The 19,124-nt window shown below is 40.7% G+C and overlaps 1 protein-coding gene across 6 annotated transcripts in view; it reads left to right on the top strand.

Annotated features, from left to right (window-relative positions):
* Hipk3 (homeodomain interacting protein kinase 3) overlaps positions 1–19,124 on the top strand; it is a 70,953-nt gene that overhangs the window by 32,350 nt on the left and 19,479 nt on the right. For all 6 annotated transcript variants that reach the window (XM_008762072.4, XM_063284647.1, XM_063284646.1 and 3 more), the window contains exon 3: positions 18,947–19,070. In XM_008762072.4, coding sequence (XP_008760294.2) covers positions 18,947–19,070 — 124 coding nt within the window. The remainder of the gene's footprint in view (positions 1–18,946; positions 19,071–19,124) is intronic.

Genomic DNA, 19,124 nt, shown 5'->3' with positions numbered 1-19,124 from the left:
TTAAATCTTTAACAACATTTTAAATATTATTTTAGTTTTGGGTGTTTAGCATGCACGCATGTCATGTGCCTGGTTTGTACTTGGTGCCAAGGAGGCCAGAAGAATGTTGAATTGCTCGGAGCTGGAGTTAGAGGTGGCTGTGAGCCAGTGTGTGGCTTCAGGGAATGGAACCTGGGCTCTCTGGGAGAGCAGGTCGTGCTCTTGTCTGCTGAGCCATTTCTCCAGCCCCCTTTCTTTTATTCTGATAGCTGTGAAGTGCTCTCTTACTATTTGATTGGGGTTGGACTCACTTCTCTAGGAGAGCATGTTTGTAAGCTTGTGGTCTCTTCGCTTCTAGGGGTCGTTCAGTGTTAAAATTTTCTCCTCTAATAAGCAGAAACTGAACATATTCTGAGTTCATTCATATAACACAAGTGTGTTTGCTCACCATAAGAATACTGGGGAGTGAGCAGATTCAGTATATATATTTTATTTTTTTCTAAGAATACTGAAGTGTTAGAATTTAGTACATTATTTGTATCTTGCTTACTTAAAGCCATCGAAAATATTTCAGACAGTATCCCTTTTAGTATTGTACCTAAGGGACTAAAAGCCATAGAAAGAAGGAGAATGAATTGGCCATGTCCTAAATAATGATCGGTTTGAATTAATACACATATTGAGTATTAGATTCTTTCCTTAGATGAAACAAAAAATAATATCCTCCCTATGTAGTCTTTCCCCTTACTGTATGTTCATGCTTCATTATTCACACTTAACTCTTGTCTGATGATTCTTGAATTATTTTATCTGATGGTTTTTTATATATGATTAAAAAAAGGGGGGGGGGTTTGGGGATTTAGCTCAGTGGTAGAGCAGGCCCTGGGTTCGGTCCCCAGCTCTGAAAAAAAGAAAAAAGAAAAAAGAAAAAAAAAAAGGTATTAGTAGCCAGAAGAAGGAGGAAGAGAAGGAAGAGGAATAAATAATAGAATTGGTGCAGAACCAGGACACTAGAAACTCTGAATTCTGGTTTCTGTCATTGACTTTTTAAATGAGGAGACTACTTAACCATACACTTCTATATGCATAGGTAAAGGGAACTATACCGCCCTTGCGTCTGTAGGTGTGGATTAGTGTATACAGCTTTAATGTCACAATGCTCAATGGCACTATTTAGGCATATGTCAAAAGCATTTTGTAAAGCTTTATCACAGTTGTTTAATTCTGCACATGGTAGCTATAAAATACAAAATAAATGTAATACCCTGTAAACTAGATTGATTAGTCAAGTTCTCTCAGGCTTGAAAGGCTGTATGCTAAAATTACGGGTACCTATTACAGTCACTCATAGGCTAAAAGACGACTTTTATGATGGCCTTTAATTCAAGTTAATACAAGCTTTGGATTTCAGAAGCTGTCAGTGTCTCCCATAGGCTGTCTTCAGCACTGTTGGAAAGCACATCTAGCTCACGGATGTGTGGTGGCAATGGACTGTCATGAGGACAAGGGTTAGGTGCCTGTCTCTCACACCTGAAAGCATATAATATGCCAATTTTTTTCTCTGTCTTCAGCATCTTTCCATGGCTGGAATTTAGTTCCCCAAATGTTATTAACAAGTGTGTTACCATGGAAGAGTGCCAGTTCTGTGCTGGTGAATAATTTAGGTGTCAGCTGGTGAGGTGCGATTGTATTACTGAGACAGACTCCAATATGTGCTAAACTTTGACATTAAATGGGGGGGGGGGAGTCTTTTGTGAAAGCCCTGACTTACAAAATTGTATATTTCTCTACAATTAAAAAGTTATTTCACTTAATATTTTTAAATTACAAAATGTCTTTTTAAAAGATTTTACTTAAAAAATTCTGTATTTCTGTCTGAGTATGTGCATATGAATGCAGGTGCTTACACAGAGCAAAGACATGAGATCAAGGAGCTAGCATTTATAGGTTGTGAGCTAGGAGTTGGGGACTGAACTCAGTCAGGTCTTCTGCAAGAGCAAGAGGCACTCTGAACTGCTAAAGAGTGCAGTATAATTTTTAAAAACTAGTAAGAATAGTAAATTAGGAACATTTTCTCCCTTTATATTGTAGTTTTATTTTATAATTTCATAGAACATGTTTATTCTTCATTTAAAACAATTCTATTATGGATAAAATTTTCAGATAATGTTAGGGAGCCTGCTTGTGTAAACCTGTGTCTCACAGGTATACTTTCTTATTTTTATGAGAGATTTTTAAGGTAGTGAGTATATGCATTTTGCTGAAAGATATACCCCCTCCTAAATATTATACTGTTTCAGTGTTTATAATCATAACATGAAAGTAGTATTTTGGGACTGGGGTTTAGTTCTCTTAGTTTGTAGAATGCAGGAAGCCTTGTTGTATGTGTTCCGTGCTATAATCTCAGCATCCAGGAAGGGGATGCAAGTGCATACTGAGCTCTGGGATGCACCAGACCCTTTGGTCTCCTCCCCTTCTCTTCCCTTCCTTGCCTACAAGTCTCTTTTGGAGCTGGAGTTGCAGATGATTGTGAACCACCCTGTGTGAACTCAGGTCCTCTGGAAGAGCAAGAAGTTCTTAACCCCTGAGCCATCTCTCCAGTCCCTCTCCAGCCACCTTTGATAGTGTACAAAATTATTTGTTTTAACAAAGTGTAGTTTTCTATTTTTTCTTTTGTTGTCCATGCTTGGGGCTTAAAATGTAAGACACTGTTGTCAAGTTTAGGGTTATAAAGGAATGTAACTATATTTTAGTAACGTATTAATACTGTGTTTTAATAATTTACTGTCTTAGTTCATGAGGAATTAAATATCCTGTTTTTAGACAAGGGTGGAATTTAAGTCATGAAACAGAAGCGTAGGATTGGTGTGGCTAAGTAAGCGCAGGAAATTGTGTTACTATATTAATCCACAAGCTTATGATTCTGGTTCTTTATTTACTGTGTCACCTGTAGCAAGTTACTTCCTTTCTAAGCCTCAGTTTACTCATCTTGAAAATGTTAATAGCGACTTCAAAGGTTGCTGTGAAGATGAATATAATGCAGGCCAGGCACTAATGTGTTGGGAACTGCGTGCATTTTATACATAGCTGCCACACACAGGGGGAGCTGGAGTTCGCAAGAATGGCAGTGATGTGACAGGGAGTCTCCCATGCTTATTTCTTGGTGGCTTACTTGTGACACATGTACTGCTGCAGTTCTTCAGAGCCAAGGCATTGGTGTGATGTAGTTGAAGCGTGTGACTATGACATTTACCTATCTCTCTCTTTGAGGCAGGGCCTTGTTAGCCTTGTCTGGCCTGGGAATCTTCATACGGCACAGACCGGGCTTGAGCTCAGTACATTTCCTCCAGAGCCGTGATCTCCTAAGTACTGGAATGCAGGTGTGCAGGGTCTCTCTATCCTGGATCAATGCATCCAAGGTTCTTTCCCCTTTTTATGTTTGTTTTTATGTGACTTGGTGTTTTGCCTGCATGTGTGTTTGTGCATCATGAGAAGATGTCAGATCCTCTGAAACTGGAGTTATAGACAGTTGTTTGCTGCAGTGTAGGTGCTGGCAATGAAACCTAGGTCCTTTTCAAGAAAAACAAGTGCTCTTAGCTACAGAGTCCTCCCCCTCTGCCCTTTCATCCTTTCTCTTTAACTGAAGCAGATTAATGTATAGTGCACTAACAGTAATGTGTATGTAGCCTGGTGAGTTTTATAATGTGAATGTGCCCATAGACTACACAGGTCATGCTTATTAATACAAGCTTCATATTCTTTCTGCTGTATGAAGCAACTTTTATCTGTGGGTTTTTTGTTTGTTTTTGTTGTTGTTGTTTGTTTGTTTTGTTTTTGAGACAGGATTTTCCTGTGTAGCACTGTAGACCAGGCTGGTCTTGAACTCAGAGATTTGCGTGCCTCTGCCTCTTGAATGCTGGGATTACAGATGTGTGCCACTATGTCCTGTATACTTGAACATTTTGTTTTGTTTTGTTTTTTGTTTTTCAAGATAGGGTTTCTCTGTGTAGGTCTGGCTATCTTGGACTGGCCTTAAACTCACAGAGATCCACCTGCCTCTGCCTCCCAAGTACTGGGATTAAAGGCATATGCCACCACCTCCTGACACTCTTGATTTTCTTCAAAACAATGTTTTTTTAAGTTTATTTTGATTGCCGATTTTATGTGTATTGTGTTTGACCTGCATGTGTGTACATGTGTCATGTGGAGGTCAGAGGAGGACGTTAGATCTCCTGGATCATAACTAGAGTTATGATAGATGTTTATGAGCCAGCAAATGAGTACTGAGAACTGAATCTGGGTCATATGCAGGAGCAACGAATGTTCTTAACCATTGACCCATCTCTCCAGCCCCTTGAATTTGTGCGTTTTTTTAAAAAATAGGTTGGAATTTCCTGGTGAAAGTCTATTGTTTTATCTGTTTTCTTAAATGCTTTAAAGTGCCTGTTTTATAATCTCAGTAGCTCGGTGACAGTAGGAAGCTTCTGTTGTTTTCTTCCCTCAGGATTCTGGCATTGAATTGTGTTTTCTACCTGGCTGAAAGTGTTGTGTGTTGGTGTTGGACTGTGGGCATGAAAAGTTCCTGAGTTGTGTTGTTTGTTTGGTGTGGTAGCCAGCAGTGTGTGATGCTGTGCAGTAGGTATGAGCTAGTTTAAATTCTCTGAAATGACAGGAACTGATAGTTGCCTCAGCCACCTTACTCACATTCAGGTGCATGGCAGAGATGCTGTTTCCGTCATTTTGGACATCTGTTGGACAGGGCTATCTGTTGGATTTAGCGGGATAGTGTTTCCCTGAGTGACTTTTGTTTTAGTATAGAAGGTGGGTAGTGGTGTGATTTCAAGGTCTGCTGGTCTTTTTGTTTATTTACTTTTTTTTTTTAAACCTCTTTGTGTTTTTGAAAAGCCTAGGCTTTTCCCTTCCCTAACAGTCTGAAGGGTAGTTTTTGTGTTTCCAGGTTAGTGAGAGAGAGTCGCAGGCTCTAGGCTACTGCTCTCTGTTGATCCTTTATGCCTTGCTATTAGTTAGCGACTGTTAGAACATGAGATGGGTTACTGCTCGAGTTAGATCAGTCTCCATCTTTAAGGTTGATTGTGGGATCCCAGCTGCTACAGTGAGGCAGGCCTGTAAACAGACTCCAAGGTGCCTGGATTCCAGGAACGTGACAGGTGCTGTTCTCACTTTACCAGAGCTTCCAGACCAGGTTGCCAGAGTCGGAGACATTAGAAAGATCCCAGTGGCAACACATCCTCTCCCGTTCCCTTATAGTGGACCTTAATTAGGTGTGCTTCTCCTCTTTCCTCGCCCCATGCCAGGCCTCAGAGGTGCACTGCCTTCCCTGGAATTCCCTCTTCTTCTTGACATCTAAGAATCAGGGACTGTCTGTCTGTTTATAGGTTTTTGCTGTGAAACTTTACCCCTTGCTCCCAGATCTCTAAAGAAGGGATCCCCAACTCTGCCTCATTGGCCTGAGCTCCTTAGAGCTCCTCTACCAAGTAGCTTGCTATATGTCTGCTCTCTGTTAGCATTCCTATTTCTTTAAATGTCTACAATGTTTCTATTGGTTTGTTTTTGACAGTCCTGCTATGTCATCCTCATTTTCCTGGGGTTCACTATGCTGATCAGGCTAACCTTGAACCCAGATCCTCTTGCCTTTGTTTCTTGAATGTTGCTGGGATTAAAGGTGAAACACCACCATGCCCACCAATAACTTTTCTAATTAAATTTCTTACCCAAAAGGATAGTTTACCATAGAGGGTCTTTTGAAGTCAAAACGCAACAATTATCTAAAGAAAATGTAGTTTCAATCCAATGATATTTTCTTTTTATACTGGGATTTGTTCTTCAAGTCTGTGTCTTGCCTGTTTTAAGTTACTTTCTGCAGACTTTTAAAATAGATTTTGTTTTTTAGAGTAGTTAGTTTCCTAACAAGCTATGTACGAGGCCGAGTTCCTATGTACTTGTGTCTTCACACATAGTTGACTTCAACACCCTGCCCTCATGCACTCTCCCACCTTCTCACATATACACCTCCTTTTCCTGGGACTTTATGTGCCACCAGTACAGATGATCCCGTGTACATATTACCACTCCAGTGTATACCCACCAGACTGTTTGTAGATTATCTAGCTGTATAATTGGGTCCTCTGATTTCCTTTATGCAGAGCATAATTTATAGTGGTGACAATTTTTTTTAGAGCAGTTATCTCAGGGAAGTAGTGATTTTAGTAGGAAATCATGTATGGTCAGTCATGTTTTAGAGGTTTGCTTTCATGTTTCCTTAAAACCCAGTAGTTTGGTTTAGGAGTTGCTTAATGTAGTTACCTATTTTGTAGGTTACTGAGTATCTGATTTAAAACATTGAAGTAGAATGTATTTTGGGGTGCATTGTATGAAATTGGCTATTTTACATTCACTGAGTGCTTCTTACATTTTATTTATTATCACTGTGTGTGCATGTGTTCTATGTGGGGTGTGCACATGTACCATGGTCAGGTGTGGTCAGAAGGCAGCCTTCAGAGCAGGTATTCCCCTCACTGCCTACTGGGCTTGCAAGTGCTTTTAGCAGCTGAGCCATGTGCTGGCCCAGTGAATATTTCTCAAAGGGAGCCTTAAGGACCTTCTAGTCTTTCTTCTTTAGAGACAAAACACACAGTTATGTTGTTTTAATTGTTTGTAGCGAGTTCACTTTATTCCTTGCCAGGTTTACACTTTATCCTAAGTTTCTGTTGTGCTACTGTTTTTCATAAATATGGAGCAGTAGTCACTCTAGTGCTCTTAGTTTTAGACATGGTTTTGGCTGAGGAAATTAATAACATGCCACTGGTACTTGCTTTGTTGCTATGGTCTGTGAAGGCAACTGTGTCCCTGCCATGCGTATGTGGTAAAGAGGACGGCCTTACCAACAGTTACCTATCTCTTCAATTCTGGGAGCTGATGCTATCTACAGGGATGCAGAGTTGTGGAGAGGGCTTGTATGACTGTGGTATACCATGGTAAAGTGGAAAGGAACCAGCCTCATGCAGAAAGGGGCACAGATGCCAGCAAGATGCTAGGAAGCGCCGCCTTGACCCTTTCATAACAAATAGTCTTCTGCAGGAACAGATCTGTCCTATGACACTAGTGAGCCCATGACCAGCACTAGTCTTTTCATAGGTGGTGGCTGGCTACCTTCCAGCTGGCCTTTTTACATTGGGAATTCTGTTTTCAGTGCAGGAACCTTAGGGTACAAGGTATATGTAACGCACGGCACCCCTCATTTGTAAATAAACTGAGGATAGTGGAATGTCTAACTTGCATAAGAGATAGTAAATAAAGACCCTATGTATATTTGTCTATTCATTTTTAGCGTGGTGTTTGAATCCAGGGCCTCACACATACCAACAAAGCCCATATACATACCACTGAGATACAGTCCTTTTTGTATCTTTTAGTTTTGAAACAGGATCTCTAAATTGTCTGCATTGTGCCTTAGAACTCACTTTGTTCAGACAGACCTTGAACTTGGGTTCCTCCTGCTTTAGCCACCCGAGTAGCTAATATTATTATTCTATGACATTGGGGCTGATTTTATCTATATGAATCATATATCTATGTATCTTTTTTTTTTCTTTTTTCTTTTTTTCAGAGCTGGGGACCGAACCCAGGGCCTTGCGCTCGCTAGGCAAGCGCTCTACCGCTGAGCTAAATCCCCAACCCCATATCTATGTATCTTATATGAGTCATGTATCTATATATCTATTTATCTGCCTGCCTGCCTGCCTGCCTGCCTGCCTGTCTGTCTGTCTGTCTGTCTATCTATCATCTATTATCTATCTTTTTGAGACAGGGTTTCTGTATAGTCTTAGCTGTTCTGGAACTCACTATGCCCCAATGCTTCTGTCTCTGCTGGGATAAAAGGAGTGAGTGTTCATGTATGCAGATTAGAGTATAACCCTTGCTTCTGCCATGTGGGTTCAGGGGATTGAACTCAGACTGTCAAGCTTGAGTGCAAGTATTTTTACCTGCTAAGCCTTCTTGCTGGCCCTAGGCATGGTTCCCTCTCTCCCCTTCCCTCCCTCCCTCTCCCCCCTCCTCTCTCTTTCCCCCAAAACAGTTTCACTACAAAGCTCTGACTGTATATTCAGTCTGGTCTTGGACTCACAGAGATCCACTTGCCTCTGCCTCCTAAGTGCTAGGATCAAAGTCATGTGCCACCACACTAGGCCCCCACTTTTTTTCTTGAGACAGAGTCTCATTGTGTAGCCCTGGCTTTGAATAACATTATTGTGCTATTGTTAATTTCTTGAAACACACACACACACACACACACACACACACACACACACACGACTTTGTTTTTACAAAGTATATACTAAACGATGCATTTGGAGTTAAAGGGCATATTACCTACAAGATGAATCTCAAGTTTCTCAAAAACAATATTTGTATGTATGTAAAAGTAACAGATGTATAGTACAAATAGGATAATGTGTTTGAGGAATTTGGTTCAGGGTAGTATCTGAATACTGTGTTGCCTTCTTATAGTATTTTTGTAAATTTAAACGCTTTTAAGATATTGTCTAATTATGTGTATGTGTCAGAGAAGGCCAGAGGAGTGCTGGATCCCCTAGTCTTGGATTTAGAGGTTCTCATGAGCTTCTGATGTGGGTGCTGGGAATGGAAGTCTATCCTCTGCAGGACCAGCGCATGCTCTGAACTACTGACCAAATGGAAAGTCTTTTGAGCCAGGCATTGTGGCTCATGCCTGCAGTTCCAGCACTTAGGCGTCTGAACGGGAGGAGTGCAATGAGTTCTCAAACTGGAGAAGAGAGGCAGAGTGGGGGGAAGGAAGAAAATGCTTCAAAATAGATTTAGACACAAGTGGTAAGTGGGGAGAGAGGGGCCCACTTTAAAAGAGGAAAGTTCAAAACTGGTCACACATACAATACATACACACACAACACGCACACACAACACGTACATACACACAACACATACACACACACACATACACACACAACACTTACACACACAACACATACACACATACACATACACACACACATACACACACATACACACACAACACACACACACACACACACACACACACACACACACACACAGAGGGTTGGCTGTTAGCAATGTTCCTGGTCTTTCTTGTGAGCTTGTGAGACTTCAAAAGTTACATACATATAGCTTTACAAATTTTAATACCTTTTTTGTTTGTTTGTTGAGACAAAGTCTCAATGTATAGCCCTTACTGTCCTAGAACTGACTGTATAGACCAGACTAGTCTAGAACTCAGAGATCCACATGCTTCTGCCCTCCAAGTGCTGGGGTTAAAGGGATTTGCCAATGTACCTGGCCTCATTTTAGCATTGTTAGTTGAAATTTATCTGTAAGAAAAGGAGTAAAAACAAAAAAGGACCATTGTCTCTGTATGTATGTTGTGTTTTGTTTGTCTCTGTATGGCATGTTTTGTGTTGAAATTCTCTCAGTCTTTAAGAGACTTAATTTAGACTGAGTTGAGAGGCTTCTTCCCCTACATGTTTCTTTCCTGTTTCTTTTTACTCTGCTGCAGTGAATGTAGGATCAAAGAGGTGCAACTTCTTGTAAAAGTCTCATAGTCTTCGTAATGGTGGGAATTATTTATCTTAATGTGCAGTGGCTAAAAGAATGGAACTCCACATCTGAGCTCCACTTGTACTTTAATGCTGCATGCACGGTCCTGCCAAGGAGTGGACTCTAGTGCCTGCTTCTTCATTTGTGTGACTACCAAGTAGCCAATACTTTCTAAATACTTAGCAGGGCTATAGGACACTTATAGCCTCACTCATAGTATTATATTAAGAGCATACTTTTGTTTGTTAGTGTGTGTGTGTCTCTCTGTCTCTCTGTCTCTGTCTGTCTGTCTGTCTGTGTGTGTGTGTGTGTGTGTGTGTGTGTGTGTGTGTGTGTGTGTATTTCCCAATTTGGCCTTGGTCCCCAGGTATGGAAGATAACCTTGACCTTCTGATTCTGTCTTCATCTCCTGAATGCTGGGATTACAGAGAGTACTACTATGCCTGCTTCTACAGTTTTGAGAATTAACCTAGGGCTTTGTTATGAAAGTATTAAATAGATTCTTAGCTCTAGTTATATGTTCTTTAAATAACGTATACAGAGTGAAAAGGAGGAAGGTGAAATGTTAAGAAAGGATTTGCTTGGAGGTGGGGCAGGTTAAAGAGGAAAATGGGATGAGCACGATCCAAGTAGAGTTTCTGTGTGTGTGTGTGTGTGTGTGTGTGTGTGTGTGTGTGTGTGTGTGTGTATGCATGTATGCACACACATGAAATTATAAAAAAATTAAAGAATTGATGATTGGCTTAGAAAGATAGAAATATTCTGTCAAATTCATAAAAGTGCTCTCACAAGTTTATTGAGTTACTTATAGGAAGGTGGGATGACTCCTGCGTCATTCTTAGTAAACTTATAGGGTGGGTGTGAGGCAGCTCTCAGGAGGCAGAGGCGGGTGTGTCTCTGTGAATTCCAGTCCCGCCTGCTCTACAGATTGACCCAGAGTTACGGTACCAGATACACAAAGAAATCTTGTCTCAAAAAAAACCCAAACCCAAACTAAACTAAACAAACTAACCTAAAAACAAAACAAAACAAAATAAAAACCCTAAAATAACCGCAACAAAAAAAGACAAAGAAAAACTTCTTTTACACATTAATATTTCTAAGGTTGCTATTACTATATTATGAAAAACTGGTTGAAATCTGAGGGAAGAGTGTGTTAGATATGCTGCCAGCCTTGGCCTAGAGGGAATGTTAAAAGGTACAACTAAAAACCTGATGTCAGCTGTGTCACTCAGTCCACGAGTACAGGGCAAGCTGCAGTCTCTCGTTAGTTACTGTAGCTACTCTTGTCTACATGATGTGAACAGACATGTCAGACCAGAGGAGACTATATCAAGATTCTCCTCATCCCCTTTTCTCTTTCTATATTCTTTTTCGTTTGCTTGTTGTAGAAAGTTACAGACTAATCATAAAAGACTGTAGTAGATAGTTCCTTAAATTATGGATCTATTGCTGCCTGCCTGCCTGCCTGCCTGCCTGCCTGCCTGCCTGCCTGCCTGCCTGCCTGCCTGCCTTTTCCACCCTGGAACTGAGGACCAAACCCAGAGCCTTGTGCTTGCTAAGCAAGCACTCTACCACTGAGCTAAATCCCCAACCATTATGGACCTATTTTCAGAAAAATATTTTTTTATTTCAGTTAATATTTTCATTTTCTAAAATGCAGTGAAAGTATATAAGAAGAGCCATTAAAAATGACTTCTGGGCCAATGCCTAGGGTTTTGTTAGTTGGCTTTTCTATTTTCCTGAGTCAGTTTCATAATTTGAGGTTGGTATGATGAGACAGAAGGTTAGCAACCAGTTTTTAGAATCTGAGCACTAGACTGGAGGGATTATTCTCTGCTGAGCAGCTTGCAACAGCCTGTGCCTCCAGCTCCAGGGGAGTGAGACCAACATCCCTAGCCTTCTCAGACACCTGCACACACATACACATCCCCACACATAGACATACACTTAATTAAAAACAAATACATCTTTAAAAAAATCTCAGCTCCACTCTTATTCTTGATAATTCTGGGCCCTGCATTTCTTATCTTCTGTTCTTAGCACACCACTTTAAAACTTGCCTCTGTTACTTTACTCCACCTTTACTGCTACACTCCCTGATCTGGACAGACATCTTGTTTGAATTGCATCAACAGCTTCTGTGTCAGCTTCTGTCCTCGTTTTCTGCCACATATGTCAAGATAGCAAGAGGGATGACACAAATCTGGGTTGGCTACAGTCAGTCCATCAGTTCTTTTATGTGAAGCATTTTGCTTACCTGAGTTACTGCAGTTTGTAGAACATTTTCTTTAAATGATTAATGCATTAACAGTTATTTCTGTGACCCATTGTTAACTAAATGGTTATTTGTTTTAAGTCCTAAGATGCTCAGCTGTCTTAAATGCAAGCTGGCTAAATGTCGGAGTTCCTTGCCTGCTACCTGTTGGGCTCATATATTTGATTCTTCCAAAAAAGTCCCTTAGTTTCATGAGCTATAAAAGCTTTGTTAAAATTCATTGCTTGGATACTGAGCGCCTGCTGTGTGCCAGGCGGTGTTCTTTAGGTGTTAACATCACAGCACTGGGACAAAACGTCCAAGTCTTGTGCCTTCATAGAATGCTGGTCTGTTGGAGCAAGCAGAAAAGAGACAATGAGCCAACATATAAATCAGTTGCTGGAAAGTGTTATAAAAGAACAACCGAGCAAGATTTAGACAGAAAGCCAAGTGCCACAGGGTGGTGGTACTTCCTCTTGGGAAGACTGTGAAAGGGTCTTTGTAGGAAAATGATCATTGAGCAGAAAGACAAATAAGAGAAGGGAATCAAGTCTTGCTTCTTGGAACAGTCTCCTAGGTATCCTTAAGTGTAATGGTTTGAGAATGTTTGAAGAGGTTTTTAGGACAATGTAATTGGCTCAGCATATGAGATTATGGCAGGAAATACTGGTGTAGCTGAGGTCTGGGGCTACTATAGGAATCATTCACTAAGATAGGACTCTCCTGGGGATTCTGGGTTAAGGAATGTTGTGGTCTGGCTGTGTCACCCCTCTTGCTGCTATCTTGACATATGTGGGAGAAAATGAGGACAGAAGCTGACACAGAAGCTGTTGATGCAATCCAAACAAGATGTCTGTCCGGATCAGGGAGTGTAGCAGTAAAGGTGGAGTAATGCGGTCAGTTCTGGATCTATTTTGATGCTAGGTAGTGAGATTTGCTAATAGATGTAGAAAGTGAAAGTGAAGGAGTATATTTGACTTTCTTGGCTTGGGGACTGAGAAACCAAAGATGGGGAAAGCTGGAGGGTGGGAATGGTTGGAGGAGATAAGAATCTTCAGTTTGTTCACTCTGAGGTGCCTAATGGATGTGAAATCAGGCTTCTGCCAGCATGCACTTCTTGGCATCTGCCATAGCGTTTGGGTTTAGTGGGTGTATATGGGATGGATCCCCAGGTGGGGTAGTCTCTGGATAACCTTTCCTTCAGACCTGCTCCATACTTTGTCTCCATATTTCCTCCTGTGAGTATTTTTGTTCCCCCTTCTAAGAAGGACTAAAGCATCCATACTTTGATCTTCCTTCTTCTTGAGCTTCATGTGGTCTGTGAATTGTATCTTGGGTATTCCAAGCTTTTATCCACTTATCAGTGAGTGCATACCATGTGTGTTCTTTTGTGATCGGGTTACCTCATTCAGGATGATATTTTCTAGTTCTATCCATGGTGTCTGTCTTTGTCACTAAGGTGTGTTTCCTGTATGCAGCAAAATGCTGGGTCCTGTTTACGTATCTAATCTATTAGTCTATGTCTTTTTATTGGGGAATTGAGTCCATTGCTGTTAAGAGATATTAGGGACCAGTGATTGTTGCTTCCTGTTATTTTTGTTGTTAGAAGTGGAATTATATTTGTATGGTTTTCTTCTTTTGGGTAAGTTGAAAGGAGATTACTTTCTTGCTTTTTCTAGGGTGTAGTTTCCCTCTTTGTGTTGGAGTTTTCATCTATTATCCTTTATATGGCTGGATTTGTGGAAAGGTATTGTGTAAATTTGACTTTGGTATAGAATATCTTGGTTTCTCCATCTATGGTAATTGAGAGTTTTGTTGGATACAGTAATCTGGGCTGGCATTTGTGTTCTCTTAGGGTCTGTATGACATCTCTCCAGGATCTTCTAGCTTTCATAGTCTCTGGTGAAATGTCTGGTGTAATTCTGATAGGTCTGCCTTTATATGTCACTTGACCTTTTTCCCTTACTGCTTTTAATATTCTTCTTTGTTTTGTGCGTTTGGTGTTTTAACTATTATGTGATGGGAGAATTTCTCTTCTGGTCCAATCTGTTTGGAGTTCTGTAGGGTTCTTGTGTGTTCATAGGCATCTCTTTCTTTAGGTTAGGGAAGTTTTCTTCTATACTTTTGTTAAAGATATTTACTGGCCCTTTAAGTCGGGAATCTTCACTCTCTTCTCTACCTATTATCCTTAGGTTTGATCTTTTCATCGTGTCCTGGATTTCCTGGATGTTTTGGGTAGAATCTTTTTGCATTTTGCATTTTCTTTGACTGTGTGTCAATGTTTTCTACGATATCTTCTGCCCCTGAGATTCTCTCTTCAATCTCTTGTATTCTGTTGGTGATGCTTGCGTCTATGACTCCTGATCTATTTTCTATGTTTTCTATCTCTAGAGTTGTCTCCCTTTGTGATTTCTTTATTGTTTCTATTTCCATTTTTTGATTCTGGATGGTTTTGTTCAATTTCTTCGCCTGTTTGGTTGTGTTTTCTTGTAATTCTTTAAGGGATTTTTGTGTTTCCTCTTTACTTGTGTTGTTCTGTATTTCTTTAAGGGAGTTATTTATGTTCTTCTTAAAGTCCTCTAACATCATGGAAATGTGATCTTAAATCAGAATCTTGCTTTCCTGGTATGTGGGGTTTTACAGTACTTGGTATGGTGGGAGAACTGGGTTCTGCTGATGCCAAGTGACCTTGGTTTCTGTTGCTTAGGTTCTTGCCTTTGCCTCTCACCATCTGGTTGTCTCTGGTGTTAGCTGGTCTTCCTGTCTCTAACAGTGGCTTGACCCTCCTGTAAACCTGTGTGTTAGCTCTCCTGGGAGACCAACTCTCTTCTGGCAGGATATAGGTATGGAGAGCTGTGGCACAGGTCAGCTTCCTGGCGCAGACGGAAATGGCAGGATCCTGTCCCAGATTGCTCCTCGGCTCCTGTGTCTTGCAGGCTCTGAGCTGGTCCCTTTAAGCAGAAGTGGTGGTCTTACCTGTGCTCTCAGGTGTGTCAGCACTCCTGGGAGACCAGCTCTCTCCCTGTGGGATCTGGGTACAGAGTTGTGGCCTTAATTTTTTTTTTTTTTCTAATCTTGTATAAGATGGTGTTGTATATCTTAGTTGTCTTTATCCCATCAAAACAGTCCTCACTTTTATGTTGAAGAAATCATTGCCTTGAGCTTGACCAGACCTCGGATTAATCTGAGGCCTAACACATCAGCATTACACTTACTTCATTAACACGAAGAAATGAAGATCAGATGTTTATAATAATCTGCTTGTAAAATCACCCTAGTGGGAGACATCTTGTAACCAGTTTTCCTCCTTGCTCTATTCCTCCCTTGCCCCCCAGGATCTCATGCTTGCTAGGAAAACCTTGTAGGGTTGATGAATAATATACCACAAATACAAATTCACAGCTTAATGGTCTTTCTACTGGTAACCCATGGCACCTGCCTATTGTAGGTATAATTGTTTCCAGAACTGAACGTTCTGAGTTCCTAAACCAAGACAGCCCTTTCCTTAACAGGGATGGGATTCTTATGCTTGTAATTTAACATTTTGACTTGAACAAGTAGGTAAAAATGGAACAAAAAACCCTGAGATGTTCCATTAATAGCCATCTTTTCTGAGTGACTCTTACTTCACTGCATTCTTATCCGAAGAATTCCGAGCACTCCCTTCCAGTACTCTATCAAGAGTCTGCCTGTCCATTCAGAGTTCTGTTCTCACTGAGGAAAATTTTCTTTCAATTTGCCAATTTTCAGTGTTAAGCTGTGTTTTATATCAGTGTTTCAAGTCTTTAGAAAGACAGAAAGTATTTGTAATGAACATCAGTAGACCTGACTAAAAGCACTAAAAACACACTGCAGAAAAAGAACCACCATTTTATAGAGATAGAATTTGTTACCATGTGACCTCAACTTTGTAGCTGTGGGGTTCAGATTGACTCCTAACTGTATGTAATTACTTTAAAGTGAGCCTTCAGGCACAGTTGGACTGTTCATAGAATACACTTATTTAATTTGTGCCTTGTCTATGTATAATGCACAAATGATATCTGTGTACACAGAAGGCTGTTGACACAAAAGTATATTTTCCAAGCTGTTGAAGGAATTGGAAACAATTTTAATCACTACAGTGACTGGTGTTCTTTTTAATGCATAAGCTTTAAAGTTTGAGTTTTTGAGACCGGGTCTCTGTAACTCAAAGTGACCTGGGACTCCCTATGTAGTCCATGCTGGGATTCAACTCATTACAGTCCTCTTGCTTAAGCCTCCCAAAAATGGATTACAGGTGGGAGCCACCTTGGTTGGCTTAGAGTTTATTTTTTATTAAAAGAGCAGCTAGTAGAAACCTTGTTTTTCTGTCAGGTTTGTCTAGACTGTAGGTGCTTTACCATGTTGCTTCCCCACTTTACATGTGATGATGATGTACATGGAAAATGTATGCTGTGGTGAATGATATCAAGGAAACAGAGCTTTCCAGACACCATAGGGCTGGTCCTCCAATGAGCTCACAGAGACAAGCATATGACCGGCAGAGTTCAGGCCAGACCAATTCCTTAGTTAGAGAAAGGAAAATGGACCTTGCAGAAGGTCCCATCCTCAGTCAAGAAGCTGTTTTGTTAACTGTCGTGGATGGAGGAGGAGAAATCTGCTTCTTCACTGGAGTGACACTGAGCATGCTGTCCACATTCCAGGGCAGGCCCTGGGTCCAGGAGGAGCAGACTCCATGCTTTGCTTTGCTTTCCCCTCTCTCCCTTCTGCCTTCTTTCCCTCCCTTCTTTCTAAGTTATTTATATAGATGTGATCTGGGAGGAGTTGGAGGTGGGAAAAGAATATGATCTAAATATATCATATCATCTAAATATATTGTATGAAAACTTTGAAAAACATTATTAATGGCTAAATAGAAATAATTTGGTCACATTAGTGTTGGACTTGGTGATTAAATTTACCATGTTTTGGGGCTGGGGATTTAGCTTAGTGGTAGAGCACTTACCTAGGAAGCACAAGGCCCTGGGTTCGGTCTCCAGCTCCGAAAAAAAGAACCAAAAAAAAAAAAATTTACCATGTTTTTATTATCATATTATTATACATTTCGTTGTGCTGCTCTTCATCAAAAGGAACACCATGTATTCTCGGGCTGTGGGAAGAAAAGGACAACCTGAGTCTGGAATGCTTTGTTATTCCAGAGCTCTGTGAAAGCAGGAGGCCATGGGGAATGAATGCCCTCCGAGGCAGAGCCAAGTGGCCAATTACAGCAGTGAGTTATAGCCTACTGAAAAAATAGGAATTTATGAATTTATATTCATAGAGGGAAATACATGACTTGGTTTAAAGGTTATTTATTCTTTTCAACAGAGTCTTTCCTACATAGCTCAGTCTAACCTCATTGTGTGGTCCTACCTCAGTTTTAAAAGAGAGTGTACTCTAATGTATAATAAGGAATAGGATACACTTTACAGAATAACTTAATTACAGTGGGAAAGGAAGAAGGTGACACCACTTTAGTCAGGAGATGAACATTAGTAATGAAATGTAGTGAAGCTGTTTGCCATCCATAAGCCCAATGAGAGAACAAATTCTCCTATCAGATGTATAAGACAAACTGGCTGTTGTGAGCCATCAGACAGATCCACACTAAGGGACATGTCTGCAAGTATCTGATTGGGTCCCTTTTACCAGAAAGGACATTATTAGTGCATATAATTTACATTGAGAGAAAGGGGGGGATTATGTGCATGTGTGGTGTACAGTGTACGATATATGCATGTATGCACTTAAGTACACATGTGCACTTGTGCCACAGAGCATGTGTGGAGCTTAGAGGGTGTTCCCCGGAGTTTCCTTCTCTTCCCACGTGGAGTCCAGGGACTAAAATCACTTGGCCTGTTTTCCTGCTGAGCTGTTTGATTCACCCAACATTGTTACCACAATTGGCCAATGTGCAATAGGTTCTGAGGCTTAGATGCTAGACATGTTCGTTGCTCAATTCCTGATGTTTGTGAATACTTTGTGCCTGCAGAGGGAAATATCTGTGTAGGGGAAAAAGAATATGGTAACATGACCAGTTATTCTTAAATCTTTTAGGGTAAAATATCCATTGTTCTGCCCCTGAAAGTTAAACACCCATACGCCCATAGACCTAGGATAACTTCGTGCATGATTCCTTTGCAGCTATACATCTGTGCATGGAGGCTCTCTTACAGTGTGCTGGTTCGCTTCAGAAAGTGGATGGAGGCTCTGCCACATTTACTCCTCTTAAGAGAGCTCCATGACATAGTAGCATAATTGATCTGAGAATGACCTTTTTCCAAATAACTGAAGTGTTATAAGTGCTAAGATAGATTTTAATTGTTCTATCTTACATCGTGCTTTTAAAAAAATTAACTTAAAAAACTTTATTTTTAAATGTATTGGTGTTTTGCCTGCATGTAAGTTTGTGTATCATGTGTGTGCCTGGTGCTTCTTGAGTCCAGAAGGAGGCATGAGGTCCCCTGGAACTAGAATTACAGACAGTTGTGACTGCCATGTGGGTGGGTGCCAGGAATTGAGCTATGGAAGAGCAGGCAGTATTCTTAACTACTGAGCCATCTATCCAGCCCATACTATACTTTTACCTTTCAAAACTGAATACCCTGCACCAGTCTCGACTAAGAACCCAGTTACGTGGCTGTTCATCACTGTCGTGTTCTAAAGGCCCACGGAGGTTCTAGACCTAGCTTCGGGAATTGTGTTTTCATTTGGTCTTAACTTTCACTGCCTGCTTTTTCAGTTCTTCTGATATCACAAATGTTTAGTTAGTGTTTTTTGTTTTGCTTTTGTCAGCTTTCTGTGGATTATTTCTAGTCTGCTATAGCTTGAAAAGCAAGGTGTATGTTGCTTTTTTTCAGGCTTGAGCAGAGATGTTGTCAAGGGAAAGGCTCGTGGGGAAGAGACCTCATTATGGAGCTATGTCCCTTCCCATTACCTAGGATTAGGATTGGGGTTTGACAAGTTCTCAGAGATCTAACTATAAGCATGATTTTTCTGTCATTTAGAACTTTCCTTAGAATTTCAAACAAAATTAGGTAATTTAATGTGAAAAGGAAACTGACTTTCTTCCTTTTCCCCCAGAGCTCCAGAGATTATATTGGGGTTGCCGTTTTGTGAAGCCATAGACATGTGGTCACTGGGATGCGTGATTGCAGAGTTATTCCTTGGATGGCCACTCTACCCGGGAGCCTTGGAGTATGACCAGGTAATAAAGTCACAGTGATTCTTCATACACAAAATGGGAAAAGCTCCATGAAGT

This window comes from Rattus norvegicus, chromosome 3 (assembly GCF_036323735.1).
Source record: "Rattus norvegicus strain BN/NHsdMcwi chromosome 3, GRCr8, whole genome shotgun sequence".
Lineage (NCBI taxonomy): Eukaryota > Metazoa > Chordata > Mammalia > Rodentia > Muridae > Rattus > Rattus norvegicus.
Note: the sequence above shows the minus strand (reverse complement) of the source record. Positions and strands in the feature narration are given on the sequence as shown.